Source organism: Mchenga conophoros, linkage group LG15 (genome assembly GCF_057382185.1).
Source record: "Mchenga conophoros isolate Kocher_MC1m ecotype Shallow Benthic linkage group LG15, M_conophoros_male_GT1.1, whole genome shotgun sequence".
Classification (NCBI taxonomy): Eukaryota; Metazoa; Chordata; class Actinopteri; order Cichliformes; family Cichlidae; genus Mchenga; species Mchenga conophoros.
In genome coordinates this window covers 35075303-35094878 of record NC_140540.1, presented here as the reverse complement: position 1 = coordinate 35094878, position 19576 = coordinate 35075303, and the positions used below count along the sequence as shown (strand labels likewise).

At 39.7% G+C, this 19576-nt stretch overlaps 2 protein-coding genes across 12 annotated transcripts in view; one reads left to right on the top strand and one right to left on the bottom strand.

Annotated features, from left to right (window-relative positions):
- The first annotated feature begins 3485 nt into the window (after positions 1-3485).
- Positions 3486-7226, top strand: LOC146558758 (gamma-interferon-inducible lysosomal thiol reductase-like). Its single transcript, XM_085246494.1, has 7 exons — positions 3486-3714; positions 4518-4706; positions 4794-4865; positions 4950-5042; positions 5486-5638; positions 6085-6153; positions 6240-7226. The coding sequence occupies exons 1-7, from the start codon at positions 3574-3576 to the stop codon at positions 6297-6299; spliced, it is 777 nt and encodes a 258-aa protein (XP_085102620.1). The 5' UTR covers positions 3486-3573; the 3' UTR covers positions 6300-7226.
- The window catches only part of LOC146558757 (3',5'-cyclic-AMP phosphodiesterase 4C-like), a 104216-nt gene continuing 91161 nt past the window's right edge, over positions 6522-19576 (bottom strand). For 9 of the 11 annotated variants that reach the window (XM_085246481.1, XM_085246483.1, XM_085246480.1 and 6 more), the window contains 8 exons: positions 16920-17092; positions 16731-16829; positions 16479-16643; positions 16255-16354; positions 14290-14444; positions 13550-13672; positions 12548-12730; positions 6522-11530 (listed from right to left, as the gene is read on the bottom strand). In XM_085246481.1, the coding sequence (XP_085102607.1) occupies positions 10961-11530; positions 12548-12730; positions 13550-13672; positions 14290-14444; positions 16255-16354; positions 16479-16643; positions 16731-16829; positions 16920-17092 (1568 nt within the window). In that variant the 3' untranslated portion in view covers positions 6522-10960. Of the gene's footprint in view, positions 11531-12547; positions 12731-13549; positions 13673-14289; positions 14445-16254; positions 16355-16478; positions 16644-16730; positions 17093-19576 lie in introns of all 11 variants that reach the window. The other 2 variants (XM_085246478.1, XM_085246479.1) reach the window with 1 other exon arrangement.

Below are 19576 nucleotides of genomic sequence, written 5' to 3'. Positions count from 1 at the left end.
CTGTCCATCGCTGCATTGCACAGGTCGCGGACGGAGTGCGCCACAATCGTCACATGACAGCGCGAGGAGGAGTGAAAGCAAAATGTAGGCGCCCGTCCTCCGCCACGTTATCTCGTTGTCGTCTTTTTTGTATTTTTTGCACACTGAATAGAGTCTATAACTGCTATATATATATATATATATATATATATATATATATATATATATATATATATATATATATATATATATATATCTCTTCTAAAAATGAAGTGTTAGCTATATTGGTAAATTTTGTAGCAAGAATTTAAAATATGAAATCAATTTACACAGGTTATATGTGCACAAAGACCACTGCTCTGTGGAGTTTAGGTTTAAAGCATAGCATTTGCACACACGTAACTCCACATTTGAGGTGGAGATGCTGTGACTGTCTTCACCCTGTTACTAAGGCAGGTGGACATGTGGGATTTGTAAATATGGTCAAGTTGCTCATGAGATTGATGCATAGTAGCACTGATTTTTATATATATATATATATATATATTTATCTTCAGTTGGTGGCATCTTCATTGAGCTGACCACTTAATAGGATTTGTACTTCAGCAAAGTCATGCCTCTTTCTAATTAGCATTTGCACAATTCGGTCTTTTTCTGTCTCTTCGTGTATCTTAATGTTTTATCACTGTGCAAACAAAAACAAAATAGAGATGGTGAAATGATCCCTGCAGGGGATCATGAAGTGTCATCATGATCTGCTACCTAATGATACAACCATTACCATGTTGTATCTGCTGCTGTATATGAATAGAAATATACACAGTGGCTACAGAAATTTAACAAATATTCACATATGTTACAAATACACAGATGTTAATTATCAAAGATAGGCTCTTTAACCAGCCTGCTGAGGTTTATAACTAAATAAAAGAAACAAATGATTGCCATTTAACGTTTGACCTTTAGAACTGTGTAGTCCTTGAATTTGTATGTGCGAATCATATTAAGGAGGTTTAGTACCAGTAATATTTGTTTTTTCCCTTCAGGAACCTCCAAATGTTTGTTGGCATTTATGCTAGATACCACAGATTTGTGGCATGAAAGTGAAAATTGGTCTACCATAATTAGTTTATGGGAAAGTAACAGCAGAAACAGTTATGTTGAGGTATTAGTTATGTAGGGCAAGAAAGATGGTGTGGCATGTGTTCAGGTACAGTATTATGATGGAGGTTAGTAAGTATGTCAGTTGGAGGTGGAATGTGGGGATGGATTAGGTGGAAGGAGGCTGGTGAGATATTTGTATTCACCCAATCTCTTGGCTGTTGCCCTTTCTTTCATGCCGTAACCTGATGAGATCTAGCAGGTCACGTGATGTGGAACTACTTAGTATAGAATATATATCTGTTTTCTTTCTCACGATGAGCTGTGCATTTGATCCGATGCCTCTGTCTCTGGCTCACATGCATTATCGTATTTGTTAAAATTATGTTTCTGTATCTTTCATTTTTATCTTTTCATTGTGTCTGTATACACTTGTTCTTTTTTTGTATCTGATCTAAAGGATTTAGCTGCATTAGTTGTACGACTACTGCTGTGAGAAAATACTGTTATTGTAACTGTTTATTTACTGTATTGATTATGCAATAACATTCAGCTTGTTGTCTTGAATCAGAATCAGCTTGTGCGTCCTTTGAGGAGTTATAGAAGAAAAGTGGTATTAAACTTCTTCTCCTTTTTTTTTTTTTTTTTTTTTAATGTAAACCCCAAATTTACCAACTTCAGAACTGTACTGTTCATGTATGCACTTTCAGATCCCAAATAAAAGATTATAGCTTCACGGGTTGTTTGGAGTATTATTTAATGCCATCATTTCAGCACCTTGTTGGATCTCTCTAAATGGCGTCACAAAACAGCAGCTAATGTAGGCTAGGTCACCGATCTGTAACGGCTTACAGATTATTAGCCATTAGACTGCTGTCATACAAGCTAGAGTACTTTATCATTTTATCTTATTTATATTCTGGTCAAAGTGGACTTTATTATTATATTTGTTTATTTTTTGTTGTTTGTTTTTGTTAACAGTACAGATCCAGTGAGAGCACGTCAAAAGCATGTTACAGTACGTGTCAACATCCAGCAGCAGCCCATATTCAGTTTCAACACTGTTATTGAAGGAAACTGTTTCCAGGGCCTACTCCGTGGATCGGCTTCCTCCGAGGCGTGGACGTCTATCAGCAGAGAATGTACCTTAGTCTGTAACACAGTCAAATATATTCTCAAGTAATATTCAAGCATGCCATTCAGCGTGTTAGTACGAGCAGCTCGGGAGCAGCTTGGGAGAACAAGAAAACAGAGACTGCTTTAGATTGTCTTCCCAAAGTGACTCAACTTTATTCACAAGTACAACAGTTTATATAGAGGGTAAAATTCATGAGACAGCAGATTTATCAGTTTAAACCAGTACAGACCAAGATAAGGCAGCGTCTTCCTGCCCTTGGGTGAAGAAGCATCCTTTGTGTAGTTTATTAGTTCAGCTACAATTGTGATTATCTCAGCGACATATTTTCAAGGCACAAAACGAAGAGTTCTTTCATTAGTGAAATCTGAAACAAACCATTTGGCCTTCAACAGGCGTCTAAAAGATTAAGAAACTAATGTAGCTGAGGGAGTGATCTCTGTGGTATTTCAACCTTGTTGAATGACAGAGTTTTCCTGTATAATGTCACTATAAAACAATATCCAGTAAATGCTCCCATGGTACTAAAATACCTAACAGTTATCATTTGAATTAAGATTTTTAAATGTGAAAGGGGTTTGCAAGGCACTGCACGTATGACATTATGCATACAAAAGCTTTTGGTCCCTGTGAATTACATAATCATGTGTCAATGAGTCACACCATGAACGCCAATTATTGACAGAGACAATGAGCAACCGTCTTACTTATCTGCTCTTGAACTCTCTTCACCTTTTAGCTTCTTAGTAAGTTCCAATGCAGTACAAATTCAGTGGTGTGCCTTACTCTTCAACGCAAACGTTAGCCACCCTTTGATCTCAGTAAGAGCAAAAATAGCAGACTTTCTCGTTTATAGCCACAGAGATGCTAACGGTTAGCTTCAAAATTGTGTTCGTGCAATTGGTGAGAATTTAAAAAGGCAAACAGTGGATCTGCCCATAAACAGTTCATAGAATTTTACACATTACCAATTAATAACATCAAAATCCAAGGCCAAAATCGAAGATGGCGCATCTTTCATTAGCTGTTTCTGCAAAGAAAAGAAGAAAAAAAAACGTCAACGCTTGCTCTGCGTTTCTTTTTTCAATTTTAGTTTAGTGGCTAACTAGTTAAAGCTGGATTTTTTTAAAAGTAAATACTAATATATATTAAATCCTATCAAACTGTCAGCATTTTCAGATCATTATTTTGTTACTCCCTTATACTCCGGAGCCAGAAACGGTGATGTCCGAGGATTACTGAAGGCAGCATTCACACCTGTAGTCAATCAGCTGATTGGGCGGTTCCAGTGAGGAGCATCTTCGATATTCTCCGTCCTACTTTCTCAGATTTGTGTGGATTCCTTTGCAGATGCCAACATGAAGCTCTCGGGAATCCTGGCTGTGCTTTTGCTCGTCTATACTGAACGGAGCGGTTTCGGGATGTGTCATCCCAAACCGGCCTGTCGCTACCCTCCCTCCCAGTGGTGTAGGTCCCTGGAAATAGCGATAGAGTGCAGGGTAAGTCTGACCACACTGGGGGTCATCTATGCTCCTACTAGTAATTTTGTTTAGTATAGGCTAGGCACAAGTAAGCACAGCTGAACGAGATTTAAGAAGTTTATTCCATTTTTATACGTTATTCGTGTGCTTTTACTCAGTAGAATGTAAAATGGTCCTCTCAGTATGAAAGCGTCTTCTTAATGTAAACACTTTAAAGCAAAGGACTAGCAGGAAAACAAGAGGAAAAGTTTAATATTGCTATTGTGCACCCAAATGGTATCATTCATCACTGTCGTATAGAGGACAGTTTTTGTGGAGTTGAAAGTTTCCTTGGTCTGGACATTAATAAGAGTCATGCCTCAGAAATTCAACACCAGAGGTTGTTCATGTGACTGACAGAGCAGCTTGAGGTCAAATCATGCAAACACCTAATCAGTTTAGAGAAAACAGAGTCTGGAGGAGGAGATGAATGTGCAGTGTCGCTTCCTTAGACCATTTTGAGCTTTGTGTCTTTTATTAATTTTAATCTGTCCTTCCTCTTTATTTCAATAATGTAGAAAATGCTCCGAAGAGCTATTCTTTTCAGTTTTCCAATGATTGTGTTTTAAACTTTGCAAAATGGTTCAAGTCACATTTGTTACTTTTTAAAAATGAATCCTTGTGCATGTCATGGAAATGTTCTTCAGCACTGAACTTGTATGTGAGCGTGTTTGATGAGCTTCAGAAAAGTGTTTTCTGTAAATGTAAATCATGTAAGTTATGAAAAACACTTTTTATTTGTCTTCTTACTGAAATGGGATGACATCAACTCTGTTTTGTAGGTGGAGAAACAGTGTATGGAGGTTAATGCTACCAGGCCAAACCAGGCTGTCCCTGGAGTATCTGTCACACTGTACTATGAGAGTCTGTGTCCAGACTGCAGAGAATTTATCACTCAGCAGCTTTTCCCTACCTGGACAATGCTGCAGGACATCATGGCTGTCACACTGGTGCCCTATGGGAATGCTAAGGTCCATCAGTCCTTCCTCTGTTGATGCATGCAGCATACAAAAACAAATGTTTCACCTGAATAAACCTAGGCTTTGTTTCTCTTGTAGGAGCGTCGCTCAGCAAACTCTCCCTTCACCTGTCAGCACGGAGAGCCTGAATGCAGAGGAAACATGATCGAGGTTTGAACAGCTTAAACTTTGCATGTGTTTTTTGTTTTGTTTTTTTTCTGCTGGGTCTTCTAGACTGATTGATCTCTTCCTCAGGCCTGCATCCTCCATTTAACCGAACACTCTCTTGCATTTCACATCATCTACTGCATGGAGTCATCTGCAGATGTTCTGAGCGCTGCACAGTCTGTGAGTAACTTCAGAAAAAAATGTTTATTTGATATAAGGGTCGTTTTCATTTCCAGTGATCACAACTGTTACTGTGATAGCTGAGCTCATGGTCCTGAGGAGCCAGCACAGGCCATCAAGAAAATAACCCCCTGCTAACCTGATTCACGTCCTCGGGAAAACTTGTATCTTGATGAGTTTATGGTCTCAATCCCTGGTTTCAAGTCTAATTGTATACAGTGTGATGTTTACTCTGATGCTGATTAAATAAAAACAACAAATGAAAGGAGAAAAGGACGGCCTACTCTGTAACTGAGGATTGTAACAGCTCCTGACATCAAAAAGCAGAAATGGCAATCACAAATGCTCGGCTCAAATTCTGAACGGACCGATAGGGGACATCACATTCGCTATGTCATTGCCCTTCTGCTTTTTCTGTTTCGGTTTTCTTTTTCTTTTCTCAGTGTCTCCGGCTGTATGCTCCCTCTGTGCCCTGGTCCAGAGTTGACTCGTGTGTCAAAGGAGATCTGGGATACCAGCTGATGCGTGCCAACGCTCTTATGACCAGAGCCCTGAACCCTGCACACACACATGTGCCCTGGATCACCTTCAGTGGGGTAAAACGCAAACTGAGATTTGTTTAACATACTGAGAGGTCTATCTGCTTCTCATTTTAAAAAGCTAGAATTTGAAATTAATTCTGAGCTGCAGAGAATATGAACTAACTCATGTTTTCAGACAAGGCTTGTGCATCTTTCTGCACTTCTAGTTTCTACAGTTGTTCAGAATACACCAAATCTGTAAGAGCTGAAGTGAAAAGATCTTAATTTTTTTTCTTTTAAAAGTATAAAAATCATGTAGTCCCTATCAGCTGCTTAAACTCATAACTGATATGACAAGGCTGAAATTATTACTGTGGACAGAGTTGTAAGTTTAAAATTCATAATTTGGGTTCAAAGTTTAAAAAGGAAAACTTAGATAATCAAATATTCCAAGTGAATTTAATACCTTTGGTGGGGTTTACAGAAGGAAATGCTGGGAATAAGTGCTGTCCTTATTACAGGAATACACAGAAGAGAATGAAGACAAAGCAATGTCGTCCCTTTTCCAACTGGTTTGTCATCTCTACAAGGTGAGTAGATGTATTTGTGAATGAAGTGCTTTGATTCAAACACAACTCTAGCGTCTGACTTTTTGTGCATGTTTCTGCTTCTACAGGGGGTGAAACCTCCAGCCTGCGCTGGAGCTCCGGTCCGGCTCGACAGAAGCTTCTGCTGAACATGAAAAATAAAGTTATATGTCAGTGCTACAGGCAAACAGCCAAATGTGACACGTTAAATTAGCCATACTAATGTTTAGTTTGTTTCAATGTTGTCGTTAATACTATGAAAACGTAAGCATATAGAGTATTATAACTTTCTTGTGTAACAGAGCAGATAACTAAGTTGTCTTTTAATTCAAATATGGTTTATAATAACAAATGCAGCCAAACACAGGATAAAAATTTCCATATAATTTATTGGCATTTTCCACTTAAAACACCCTGAACTCCCGAGACTCTTTTGGCTTAAAATGCGAAACAAAAATAGATTTAATTTCTCTGACAAAAACATCGGAGTGGCAGGTGGATACATACTTGTGAAGTATACTTGATTTTTAGGCTCCAGAACATAAAATCAGACATCCTACGTTACAGTACTTTGTATCGACAGACACATCTGAAGAATAAATATCTCTATAGAAGTTTGCACGACACAGAGGCTGAAAGAACAAGACTGCATGGACGTGGGTGGAGGCGGTGTCAGTGCAACACTGTCTCTGTGTAGAAGCGGGAACGCTCCCGCTCACCGACACAGATGGCGCTGTATGGCACTGACGTCTTCCTGCAAAGAGCCACGGTGCTGAGTTTAACCTGCTGTAACTCCTCAGACTGTTCAGTGCTGAGCAAATTACACCTGCTGTCAGAAAACTGTTGCTGTATATCTACTAAAACTATCACACAGGATAAAAATATGAGCTTTTAATTTGTTCATTTTTGTGTTACAATAAGAGAAAATGATGACTAACTGGAAACACATTATTTGTTGTGCCACATCTGAGAAAAATCAGTTTGATCTCAGAAGCCAAATTTTTGAATGTATTTTTACATTTTTGGACGATTATTCCTTAATTAAATGTAGTACAAATATAATAAACTTCTTTTGGGGGTAAAACCATTGTTTTTGCTCTTTGTTTGTGCTCTTTGATAATGTAGCCATGTGAACATTGCTACACTATGCAAAAATGTAACTAAAATAGGTTTTCTCCTCATAGAAAGCTGTTTGATTGGATCAAAACCAAAGGATCTTGACGAATGGCTGACAAACCAACTTTTGACACGATACATGTTTTTTGATGATGTAACAAAAAACAGACGTTTAAATGCAGTGTTTTGAAAATGTTTACTCTTCCGGGTGATGCTCAAAGGCTTTGAGGTTCACTGGCTTACATTCAGCTTGTTACACTCTAGATAATTATAAAACTAGCCAAATGCAGACACTTTTGTCATACGAAGGCATCTGTGGTCAGCTGGATACTGATATCTAAATATGCTAATGAGTAAAAATTACTGTAAAAACTGAACTGCTCTGATTGCAATGTGAACGGTTTAATAGGAGACACTTTTAATATGACATATCTACTCACAATTATTTTATTAGACCTCTAAACTGTCTTTAAATCTGGAGCCTTTGAAAAAAATCTTCTTTTGGGCACTTTGTAAACGTTCTCAAAAAAATGTAAGTCTGGCAACAGTTTTCCCACTTTCCTCTTTCTCCACGGAAAAGTGAATGGAACAACAGTCTGAGGATCAGCATTTCGAAATCATCACAGTGGTCCTTTAGCACAAGGCTCAAAACGTTTATAAACCACGTAAGGCTGATCAATAAAGCTTACTAGCTGAAATAATGAAATACTGTTGGACTAGTGTTTTCTACTACTGCCTGACTGGGAAGTGCATCGTATGTTGCGTAGTGCTTGCTTACTTCCCGGTCTTTCTACCTCAGTGACGGCGACAAACACTGTTCTAGGCTGAATGTGTACTTGGTACAGAAAGACAAAGTCATGAAACACATGAAAATACACACATCCTCGAGTCTCAGCTATCTGATTAGGAAAGAACTGAACAGACGGATCCAAAGCTGCACAAAATCTATTGAATTGTTTGCCTTAAATACTGTTAACATGTATCATTTGTAAAAACTAACACTATAAAGTTAATGACTTTGATACAATCATCAGGTTAAAATCTCTAGTGTAAAAATGTACAGCATTGTAGGCTGGCAGGTGTTTGTGTGTTGTCAACACTTGTGGCACACATTTATCCCAGTCGAGCACTATCTACCAAATAAGAGCTGATGGAGCACAGTCTGTTTAGGATGAACTACAGGTGACTTGTTTCTGCCACCTGAGCTCTCTCTGATCTCTACATCGGTATCTGTCGGCAGGGTAGGAAAACACACCGCTGGGATTTTAGAATTCAAAGATCCTCGTTGGGTTTTTTATGGAAAATAAAACAATTTAGAAGCAGCATCTTTAGTTCAGATGTGTAAACATGTTTTACTGTTGACTGAGGTTTGAAGGTTTGTGTGTCGAAACAACATTTTACCATTAATGGATAAGGCTGGCATTTTTTACATTTTCTAAAATACCTACAAAAACAAAATCAACAGCAAGGGCCTCTTTTATAAAGTGCTCTGAGCTCAAGTATGATTTAATCAAACAGGTGTCAAAGCCTGTGATGAACTATGCTGCTGGTTTGTCTTCCCCGCTCTGTTCAGATCAGATGGTTGATGGCTCAGGTGCCCTCAACATCTAGACTTATAGCATGGCTGAAGCTTTTAAATTTCCATCTATCAGCCATTATAAATGCACACACTGATAGTTTGTCAAACATCCAAGTGGCTTCCTTGGAGGGAAGTTAACAGGATGCTCGCAGAGTTTTGGGAATTCTATCTGATCTGAAAGACATGATGAATACACGTGTTACAGAAGTAATATAGTAGATTACTTGTTACTTTTACAAGAAACAAGCAGTAAATCTTAAATTTCCCTGGACATAAGCACAGATCTCCTCAATAATCTCTCTAATCTCTTATAAGCACTTTAATAAAATATAACCACAAAAACAACTACACAAATGTTGGTTTTAAAAACAAAACAAAACATTTGAATGAGCATAGAAGTTCACAGAGCTTCAAAACAGTAGTAGCTGGAGCTGCTGATTTTAATTGTAGCAGTACAGACAGAAATAATGTGACTGCATGAATAGTGTTTCCCAACAAACATGTGGGAGCCTTTAAAAAATCAACAGTTTCTTTGTTGGACACATTTTCATCAGGATGGTAGAAATAAGATTGAATGAAAACGGACTAAATTATAATTAGGGAGCATGTGCATCTATGGAACATCTATAGAACAGATGCCACACAATACTTTGTTATAGCAGTGGTTCATTGTTTGCTGATTATTTAAAAAAGAAGGTTTTTGCCAGCATTATTCTTTTATAAGAACAAATATTCAGAATCGGATTCAGTTTGGGTCTGAGGTGGGAGGCTGAGTTTTATATTTCACCTACAGTTGTTGGAGTTTGCACACCTTTGGACTGTCTCAAAACAAACAGATGCAGTCCTAGAATTCCAATATTATCTGACCGGTAGATGAATAGGAACTTTATTATTGTTGCACGCCATCAAATCCTTTGTTGAGACGCTAGTTTGTGAAAGCTGGTTAGTTTCCCGCCCTGCCTTCTGGTACCTTTAGTCAAATGCTTTGTACTGTGTTTTTGTGATCAGCAGGCCTACAGTGGGTGAAGCCCTTTTTTTGTGACTGAACAGAAGAGCTGAAATGGCCGAGACAGTAAAGTGCTACTGCGGACTGGAGGCACCCTGATTTAAAAAACCGAACAAAACAAATGCTTTTTAAGCACTTAACCACAGACGAGATCAGCTAATGTACAACAAGGAACAGGTTGAAAATCAAAACAGAACAATGACATCATTAAAAGTCACTACAGGTACAAAATAAAATAAAGCTTAAACTAATTATACAGGTGGTGTCTTATAGTATCAACAGGTGAGACTGGGGTAAAGTCTTCTTCAGTGTTCAGTTTCTGTGGTGCTACAAGCTGGTTTAAGTATGTAAGTTGCCAAATTGTATATTAAAGGGTTTTGATTAAATGTAGAGACACACCATGGGTTAAAGTCTCATTTGTCCAGCTTGGAGGTAAATCAAACTGGAAAGACTGTTTGGGGTGGTGGTCAGGTTAGGGGGTACCCAGTACATCTGTGCTACATTAGATTTATGTTTCTCTTCATACCCTGAGGTTAAGGTCCACCGATTTTTCTCATTTACATCCCGTATTTGGTAAAATGATTCATCTCTCACATCATTCTTAAAGAAATCAGACTCACTTAATCCAACGAGGACTCAATAATTTTATACCTTAAACTGAAATTATGGTGCAAAATAATTTCCAAGACCCTGTCACACCACTGCGGTCCTCATTCGCTGCTCGCGTTCAAATGTCACAGTTATTTTGAAGGAAGACATTTCCTTTACCTTGTTACCTCTTGTTAGAGAACAGGCCTCAGCTTCGTTCTTCTTCCCAGAATAAACGCAGCAGTTTCGTTTTCTTTGTTTCTGTCTGGGACTCTCCAAACTGAAGCTATAACAAACCAGGATGGCCTATCAGGCACCCAAAGATAGGCAAAAACTATTCTCCCTGCTGAAAAACGAAACCTAAAACAGAGGGGGAACATTCCTCTGTTCTCCAGAGTGGGTGTCTCCAGTGTAAAGGGACTGTGGTGATTTTACAGACATTATTGGTAAAGGCTTGCCCTGCCTCCATCGACATACATCCAGCACCCGTGTCTCTCAGGCAGGGCAGGTTGTGCTGGTCATTATGTGCCCAAACGCAGGCAGGCCACTCCGTCGCCCTCCTGGCTCAGTTCTCTGTCCGTGTCGGCACCTTCCCGCCCTGGGGAGACTGGCGCTCTTTGAGGGCTGGGGCTCCGCACCGACATGGCAGCCAGGTTCAAGGTCCGAGATGGGTGAGGCGAAGGGGGACGGTACCTGCCGCTGCTGCTGCTGCTGCGGGGGTCTGGGGAAAGAGATGGGGAGGAGGAGTCTCGGTGCCTCTCCGCAGCAGACTGAGACTCATTCTCTATGGGGCTCTCAAGGTCAGAATCTGCCTCCTCCTCTTCTTCCTCCTCTTCCTCCAGAGTTAATTCAAACTGGAACTTGTCCCCTCCTCCTCCTCCAGAAGGAATGGGTGCGCCTGCTCCCAAAGCTGCTGGTCCCACCTCAGCCTGGTGCTCTTCTGGGGTGGAAGGCGAGGGGCTGCGGGGGATCATGCTCTGGTACCACTCCCTGTTGTCCTCCAGCGTGTCCAGGATGTCCTGAGCGTCGGGGTGCACTAAGTCGGCCCAGGTCTCCCACAGCGGGTGCACAATGAAGTCAATGAAGCTCACCTGGTTATGATAGTAATGTTAACAATATTACAACAGCAAACGTGACAGGAGTACGATACATAAAGGACAAACAGGATCACATTTGCAGAGTAAATACTGGAGAGGTGGTTTCAGGACACGTAGGAAAAATAACAAACTGTGCAAAAGTCTTGAGCCACTCCTCATTTTTTAAATATTTTTCCCAGAAAAATGGGAAATATGTGCAGCAATTTATAGAAATATAAATATACATAGAAATGAAGTATATGAGGCAGAAACAGCTGAACAATCAGTGAGGATTGCTTGCTGTTTCAGTAATGTTGGAGGCTAATCCATGACTGATAGTGTTCGATTATGTGTTTTTTTTATCCAGGTGTGCTTTTACTGCATTGGTAGTGTGTTTGGGATCTTTGTCATGCTCAAAAAGAAAACCGGTGCCATTTAGACACTTTCCAGATGGTGCTGCATGATGGATCAAAATCTAACTTTACTTTTCTGTGGTCATAATTCCATCAATGCTGACAAGAGCCTCCATTGTGTTTTACAGATATTCACTGTGGCACTTTCTCTCATTTTCAGTCCTGTTCTTATGTAGTTTGGCATACCTCAGCTGTTCTCTGTGTTTCCCTTCCTTAAGAATGGCTTCTTGACAGCCACTCTTCCACTGCATCAGCTCTAGAGCCAGATGCATTGCACAGCACATCCATTTGAAAAGGTCAGGTTCAGGGCCTGAACTGAAAGTGAGTGAAAAAGCATCCAAATGTCTAAAGAAAAATTTTGAAAGACTTTCAGAAATCCTGGAGAACTTTTGCTCAAGAGCACTTTAAAAGTATTATAATAAAGTTTGCCTCCTTGGAAACATAACACAAGGAAATGAGGGGTGGCTAAAGATATGCACAGCACTGTACTTTTAGATTCAACCTATGAAGGCGTATATATTAGCTCATTGCTTATTGTATTGCAATTATGTATGGAAGCATTATGTAGACAGGTTATTATGAGACTAAAACATCTGTTAACTTTGCCATCTGTCAGCACCTGACTCTTTTCTATGGAGGCGTTGTGTTTGTCACACATGGGGCTGATCTCCATGCCTCTATCCCGCTCCCTGTCTCCCTGGGTGAAACGCTCCTTCATGATGCGGTCCGTCCACTGGCGGTAAAGCTCCAGCGGTTTGGTTGGATTGCTCAAATCTGCACAATGGACCATGTTCTGCAGAACCTGGAAGAGAAAAACGCAGTCAGATGTGGCGTGTCATGCTGGGCAATGTTAGAGATGCAATGCAATCTCAACTGTAAAAATAATCCAGAAAAAAATTCAGTTTGAAAAACATTTTGAGCTTTGGCAACAGTCACTCATAAAGCTAAGAAAGTTAGTTAATGTTACTGTCATTTTTTTTTTTTGGGGTGTTAAATCTGTCCATTCAGAGCAGCAGTCACTGCTGACAGTAAAAACTACTGTTTATTCAAACAAACTGCATTTTGTAAGTGCTGTCAAGGAGGTGGGGTATTTATTACCTCTTTTTTTTTTTTTTTTTAAAGAAATTACACAATTTATTACTTAGAAACAAGATGAACACAGAACAAAACAATACAGATTTTCATTGTACTGAGAGGTTAAATACCCAACTTTATTCTTTATTACTATGATCAAAACCTTTTACTTCCATCAGAACCTCAATACTCAGCAAAACTGTACAGATGTTATGACTAATCTGTCCAGTAGATGGCAGCACCTTCACACAGACTGCCTGGTTTAAGTGCACGCTGTACAGCTGTGCACAGGTCAAAATGGAAACACGCTGACACCAGTGTCTTCGAGCCACTGCATAGTTTTCATCTGTCACATTGAGCAATTTTAGTACCAAAATCCTTTTTATTAAAGACCTAATGGTGAAATGTACAGAAACAACTCTCTTCTGCTCATTGCACTGAATGGACAAATGGTTTGCACATGTATATAATTGAAAAAATACAACGTATAATAATTATTTTTAAACATATACTATTAAAGTGTTATGCCAGCAGGAGTTGCTCTAACCTGGATACGGTCAGAGTAATTGTCTAGTAGAAGGACTCCCAAACTTGTGACTTTCTTGGTCTCCACCATTGTCTTCATGTCTGCCAAAAAGTTCATGTGTTTGGACATATCTGTGGCCAGCACCTACAGAGGACAGCAACCACACAAATACACACAATGCATTACAATTGTAAAGGTCTCATGCTCAACCTAAAGATGACTTCCTTGTGATTACAAGGAAAAGGAAGGATAGATGCAGGAAGTGAAGTGTTGTCTTACAGTGCCTGGGTTACAAAATGTAATGCTGACAAAGCAAATGCACACAGGCTGTTTTATCATCTATCAGATTCACTGCAGCAGTCCTGAGCAACACCTGATCTCTGTGTGTGTGTGTGTGTGTGTGTGTGTACCATGTTTACATATCTTTGTGGGGACCAGAAATTTGAATGTTACTATGTTTGTGGGGGTTAGGGTGAGCGGCTACGGATTGCATTATGTCAATGTGATGTGCGACAGCAAAAATTATGTTTCTGAGTTCAGCTCACAACCTTCTGGTTTTCTTTGTTCCGTCCAGTTGTAGATGCGAAAAAAAGGAAGCTGCAATTTTGTTCTCAGGAAAAATATATTACCAACAAGACTTTTCAGTGTGTCAGCAAGCATTCACAAGACAAACAAAAAACTGAACTGAAACGATCACATTTCAAAGGGACAGTATAACTAATGTTATAATATAAATCGCATAAAAAGGGCAGCGCTCTCACCATGTCAATCACCATCTTGCGGAGAGAGTCTCTCTGTTTCTTGCTGAGGTTCTGGAAGATGTCACAGTTTTCCTCCTGCAGCAGTTTGAAGCCCACAGCGAGATGGTGGTTTTCCAAAACTGACGCGTCATTATACATCAGCGCCAGCTCTGAACCTGGAGAAACGGAGGTAGAAATCCATAAAAACAAAAAACAGAACACCTTGAAGATAATTCTACTTTATTTAGCTTGATGTAAATCGGAGCTCACAGCAACCCACTGGGAATTAAATCATGTGCCACAGTGTGCAAATATAATAAAGAACCTGACCTGGCATCATTTCTATGTATTACTATGTATTTTAAAGACTGGAAAAGTTAAGGAAACATGTTAAAATATTTTGGCTGTAATTATTATTGATTTTAATCTGTACGTCTTTTTTTCTTTTTTTTTTAGCTAATTTTCAACTTTAATGTATTTACATCGTCAATTCAGACTCTTGTTTTTACATTTCTGAGCTGCATCTAAACTATTATTAATGATAACGACTGAACAAAGCTGCTAAAATAAATGTGCAGATTACAGAGATCCATATAGATTAAAATAGACATATTAAAATAAAGGAAATAACCCTTTAATGCATAGTGGTCACTACAGTGGACAGCTAGTCAAAGGCTGTGTTCTTGTATTTGTGTCAGTGTTGATGGTACACTTGCACATAAACCACTACAGTAGACACTGATGTGTCACTCCATACCAAATTCATAAGTCAAAACGTATGACTTATGAAGGGCCAGAGTCGTCTCTATTTTTTGAGGCGACTGAGGTCCTTCAACATCTGCCAGAAAATGCTCGGGATTTTCTATGAGTCTGTGGTGGCCAGTGCGATCCTCTATGCTGTTGCATGCTGGGGGAGCAGGCTGAGGGTCGCAGATGCCAACAGACTTAATAAACTAATCCGTAAGCCCAGTAATGTTGTGGGGATGGAGCTGGACTCCCTCAAGGTGGTGTCGGAGAGGCGGATGCTGTCCAAGATAAAGACAATGTTGGATAACACCTCCCACCCACTCCATGACATGCTGGTCAGTCACAGGAGCTCGTTCAGTGAGAGACTGAGATTACCGAAAAGCACCACTGAACGACACAGGAAATCTTTCCTGCCTGTGGTTATCTCCCTGTACAACGCATCCACTTAACACACTGGTTACTGCTACAACTACACATGTTTCTTTTCCAGCTATTTATTTATGAGTGACTTATGTATGTATATATATGTATATATTGTACTATTCTTAGTTAGCGTATTGTCTGTCTTGTCTTAATGTTGGTTTATGTTGGTTTATAATGGAGCACTGTAACAAAAAATAATTTCCCCCAGGGATCAATAAAGTATTCTGATTCTGATTCTGATGTTGTCCACCTAAGTGGACATGTAAAAAAAACTCTTTGAACAGTACATGTTTTAAAAAAAATGAAGTTCAAAAATCTTTTTTTCATGTCTAAAGATGAATAAAAATACTGATTGAGGTTGTCATAATTCATGCATCAAAGGGTTAAAGGAACAAAAATAACAGAAATCAATAAAAATCAATAGAAAACCTGTGGCGTGTATTTGTATGAGAAAGTGGAATAGTGACACAGAGGTATGCATTTTGTTTCGGGTCTGTGAGTTAACTCAGATCAGTCTGCCTCCACCATTTGATATATCATCCTGAGGTCTCGGGGAATATGGCGTTCCGATCTGATATATGTACTACTGTATCTTCTTGACCCTATTTTCTCACTATACTTAGAAAATAGTGTTCATATCTGGTATTTGATACAAAAATGCCACCTTTTGATCCTTAGTGACATTTTGGTGGAATACCTCTTTGAAAGGCGGCTTTAATCCTAAGCTTTTAGCTACAGTTTCTTAACAGTCAACTTTTAAACTGTCCTTATTTACCCCAAGCTGTGTGCTGTTTAAATAGAAAGACAGAAGCCTACTGGTGTTTATGAGGAACTGGTTGGTGACTCCTGGGTGGTCAACATCGTGGATAGCACTGGCAAACAGAGCGGCGATGATCTCCAGGTCTGTGAAAACCACCTGAGGTGAACGAGGAAGAGAAAATTAATTTATTCAGAAGAAAAAGTAGGTGGAGCTTTGCTCGGTCCACTGAGAGATCAGAGCCCTGGAGCTGGTAGGGTTAGATAATGCCTTATTTGCTCACCTCTAAAGCTGGGGTGGAGAGGAGGACGTGGGTGGACTGCACCACATCAGCTGCGTGGATGCTGTTGTGATAAGCTATGTCTGCATGGTAGTGGTCCTCTAAGGTCATCATGAAGGTGATGAAGGTGTCAACTGGGATATCGAAGGTTTTCAGAAGGTCTCGCTCCTGTCACATTGATGAGGAGCATTCAAGATAAACATGAGACACAAATTGGGTCGATTCTGGTCTTTGGTGGAGCGAACAGATTTCTACCTGGAAAATGGTGTACATGGTCACTGTCAGAGGACGGTTTCCAGAATATTCTGCTACTTTGAATATATCCATACCCCAACGATCGATATCCTCAAATTGCTGCAGAAATAAAAGAGAGCATGTAATGACACAGCGCATTTGTAGGTGTGTTTGTGTCTTTCTGTCTTTGCAGCGTATGCGCGAACCCACCTTGGCTAGCAGGTTCTCGTGTGGTGTGTTGACTCCAAAGCGAGGGATGGAGGCAGGCGCCAAACCCGGGCTTTGTGTGACCTTTTTCACACCGCTGATCTGTGACATCGGCCTCTTTTTCTTCTCCTTCTCCTTCGGAGGAGGAGAAAGGATTTCCACGTCATGTTGTTTCTCTGCAACATGAACAGACACGTAATGTTATGGCCAGATGTGATCCATTAGATCTGTAGGTGTTAGAAAAACCGTGACAGAGTGCTCACTGCATCCACTTGTGTCTTCAACCAATTTAAAATACACAGCCACTTGATTATTCAGTTCTACCTGCCTTACATTTAGAGGGAGATAATCACGCTGGTTTTCTTATCTTTGCAAAGCTTTTTACTCTGACAAACGCAAAAAAATCACAAGTTCTCTCAGATCTGTTAAACTGACTCACCAAACTGTCCACAATGTAGCCATTTCTATGAAGCAGCCCTGTTTCCACATAATGCGGGTCTGACTGTCATTTAGACACACTGCTGTTAGCAGCTGTTCATGAACCTAAAAACAGGACGACAACCTCCTCACTGCAATCACTCGCAGAGAGATTGGCAAAGTTCTTAAAAAAGGTACGTTCGGATTTAAACATGCAGACAGACGCAGCCGACACGGTGCAATCAGTCTGAGTAAGCATGCACCGATGAGCGTACCTCATTTGTGATGCGCTTCTTTGGAATTGGGAACTCAATTGATCGCAAAGTGGTTGTACTCCTAGTAAAAGCTTGGCTGCTGAATGCAGCTACTACATCACTATTGGTGGACGGATTTGCAACTGACTTGCAATTTTTTTGCCAGTTTGTCATAGTTAATCATATTGCCACAAACATTTTACATATTGGATGTAATTTCTAATTTGACCCATTTTAAGCAAACCCATAGGAGGCTGACTCCATCTTATTGCCATTCGATCACAATGCTCCGCCTTAACAGCCCAAAGTTACTTTCAAGACAGGAACTGACTCTAAGTGGCTGCAGACCTGGTCCCTGTTTTTGCAACAACCATTTCAGAGATGATGACATTCCAAGTTTATTGCACAAAATCACAATGATTTTGCTTTTGCTGTGGCCTCCTATCACTGTAGAACTATTGTAGATCTGCCCTAGACAGTGGGAAGTATATGATGATGTGTCTGCATACTTTTAGCTACTGCTACAATTACTACTAATACTGTCAATATTTTAGTAATCATTGCACTACTAGAAACACTTAACTCTGTAAGTATTAGATGATAGTGTGACTGCAACAGCTCACGCAAATTCTCAATACTGCAGCTGGAACTTGTGATTCTTCAATTGTTGCTGCAGTCACATCCACTAGGTGTACTTTATAGACTTACTAGGACTTTAGTTGACACATTGTGAACAGTAGCTGTTACTACAACTGCTATTAACATAGATAATACAAGTCCACCTCAACAACCAACAGTTTATGGAAAACCTGAGAAAAAAAAAAAGAAAAGCCTGGACATCCATGAAAGACTACAGAGGATTTTCAAAGGATCCTGTCCATGGTAAAGAAGATCTTTTTCACAGCGTGCAGCAGGATGCAAAACACTCCACTCCCAGGGCTACTGTATAGACAAGTTATCAAGAGAAAATACTGAGGGTTCATCAGTGTAAAAGCAATGTAGAAGTAAAGTATGTTACAAACTAAGCTAAACTAAGCTAAGACTACTGAATAAACAGAAAGCCTGCAGTAAATAATCATAAAGGCAGAAATCCACATTTTGGTGATATCCATGAATTTAAGCAATTAATTTATATTTGTGATATTGTTTTCCACTTACAAAGACTGTATAAAAATAGTGGCAAATCCTAAATGGTTAAAGTATGCATGTCAGTTGCATCATTTTCTTCATTTCAAACCCACTGTAGTGGTGCACAGAGCTAAAATTCAGGAAACCGTCACTGTGCAACCTGACATTTTCCTAAACACATGAATTCCTGCACAAAGGAACTTAAACATACGGAAAACATGTGTAAACCCATCTTCATCAGCAGTATAATGACACATTATCATTATAATGACAATGAGACTCAGTTCACACCACCTGATCAGAAACCCGAAATCTATTTGTTCGTAGCTGAGATAATAAAACAAGGCTAAAAGGAGCAACAACATTGCTGGTTTTGCAGTGCTTGCTGAGAGATCTGGCCAACTAAACACAATTAATGTAAGTATTGCACAAAAACACCATGAAAACAGATTTTACGGCAGCAGGTGAAGAACACTAGCAGCAAAAACGTAACGATGATGGTTAAAAACCATCTGTTTCCCAGCAGTTTGATGACAAAGCACACTTGATTAAGATCAAAGGCAGAAGATTTTGTTTTTCAACCCAAATTAGAGAGCGTAGTCCTTGAGGCAAAAACACAAAAACACCAAAAGGTTTCCTTTGACGGTATCAGCATCATCTCAACATGATTTGTTGACTCAGAGGTACTGCCCCAGCAGACATGGCTGTGTTGAAGACGACTCATCCATTTTTTGGGGGGTACAAACCAAGGGAATAATGATACCATTGTGACATCACGGACAGCCAGCTTTACCTCACGTCCACACATCCTCCGGTATTTTCCATTCATTGTGTTTCATTAGCACAGAGGCACGAAATCCA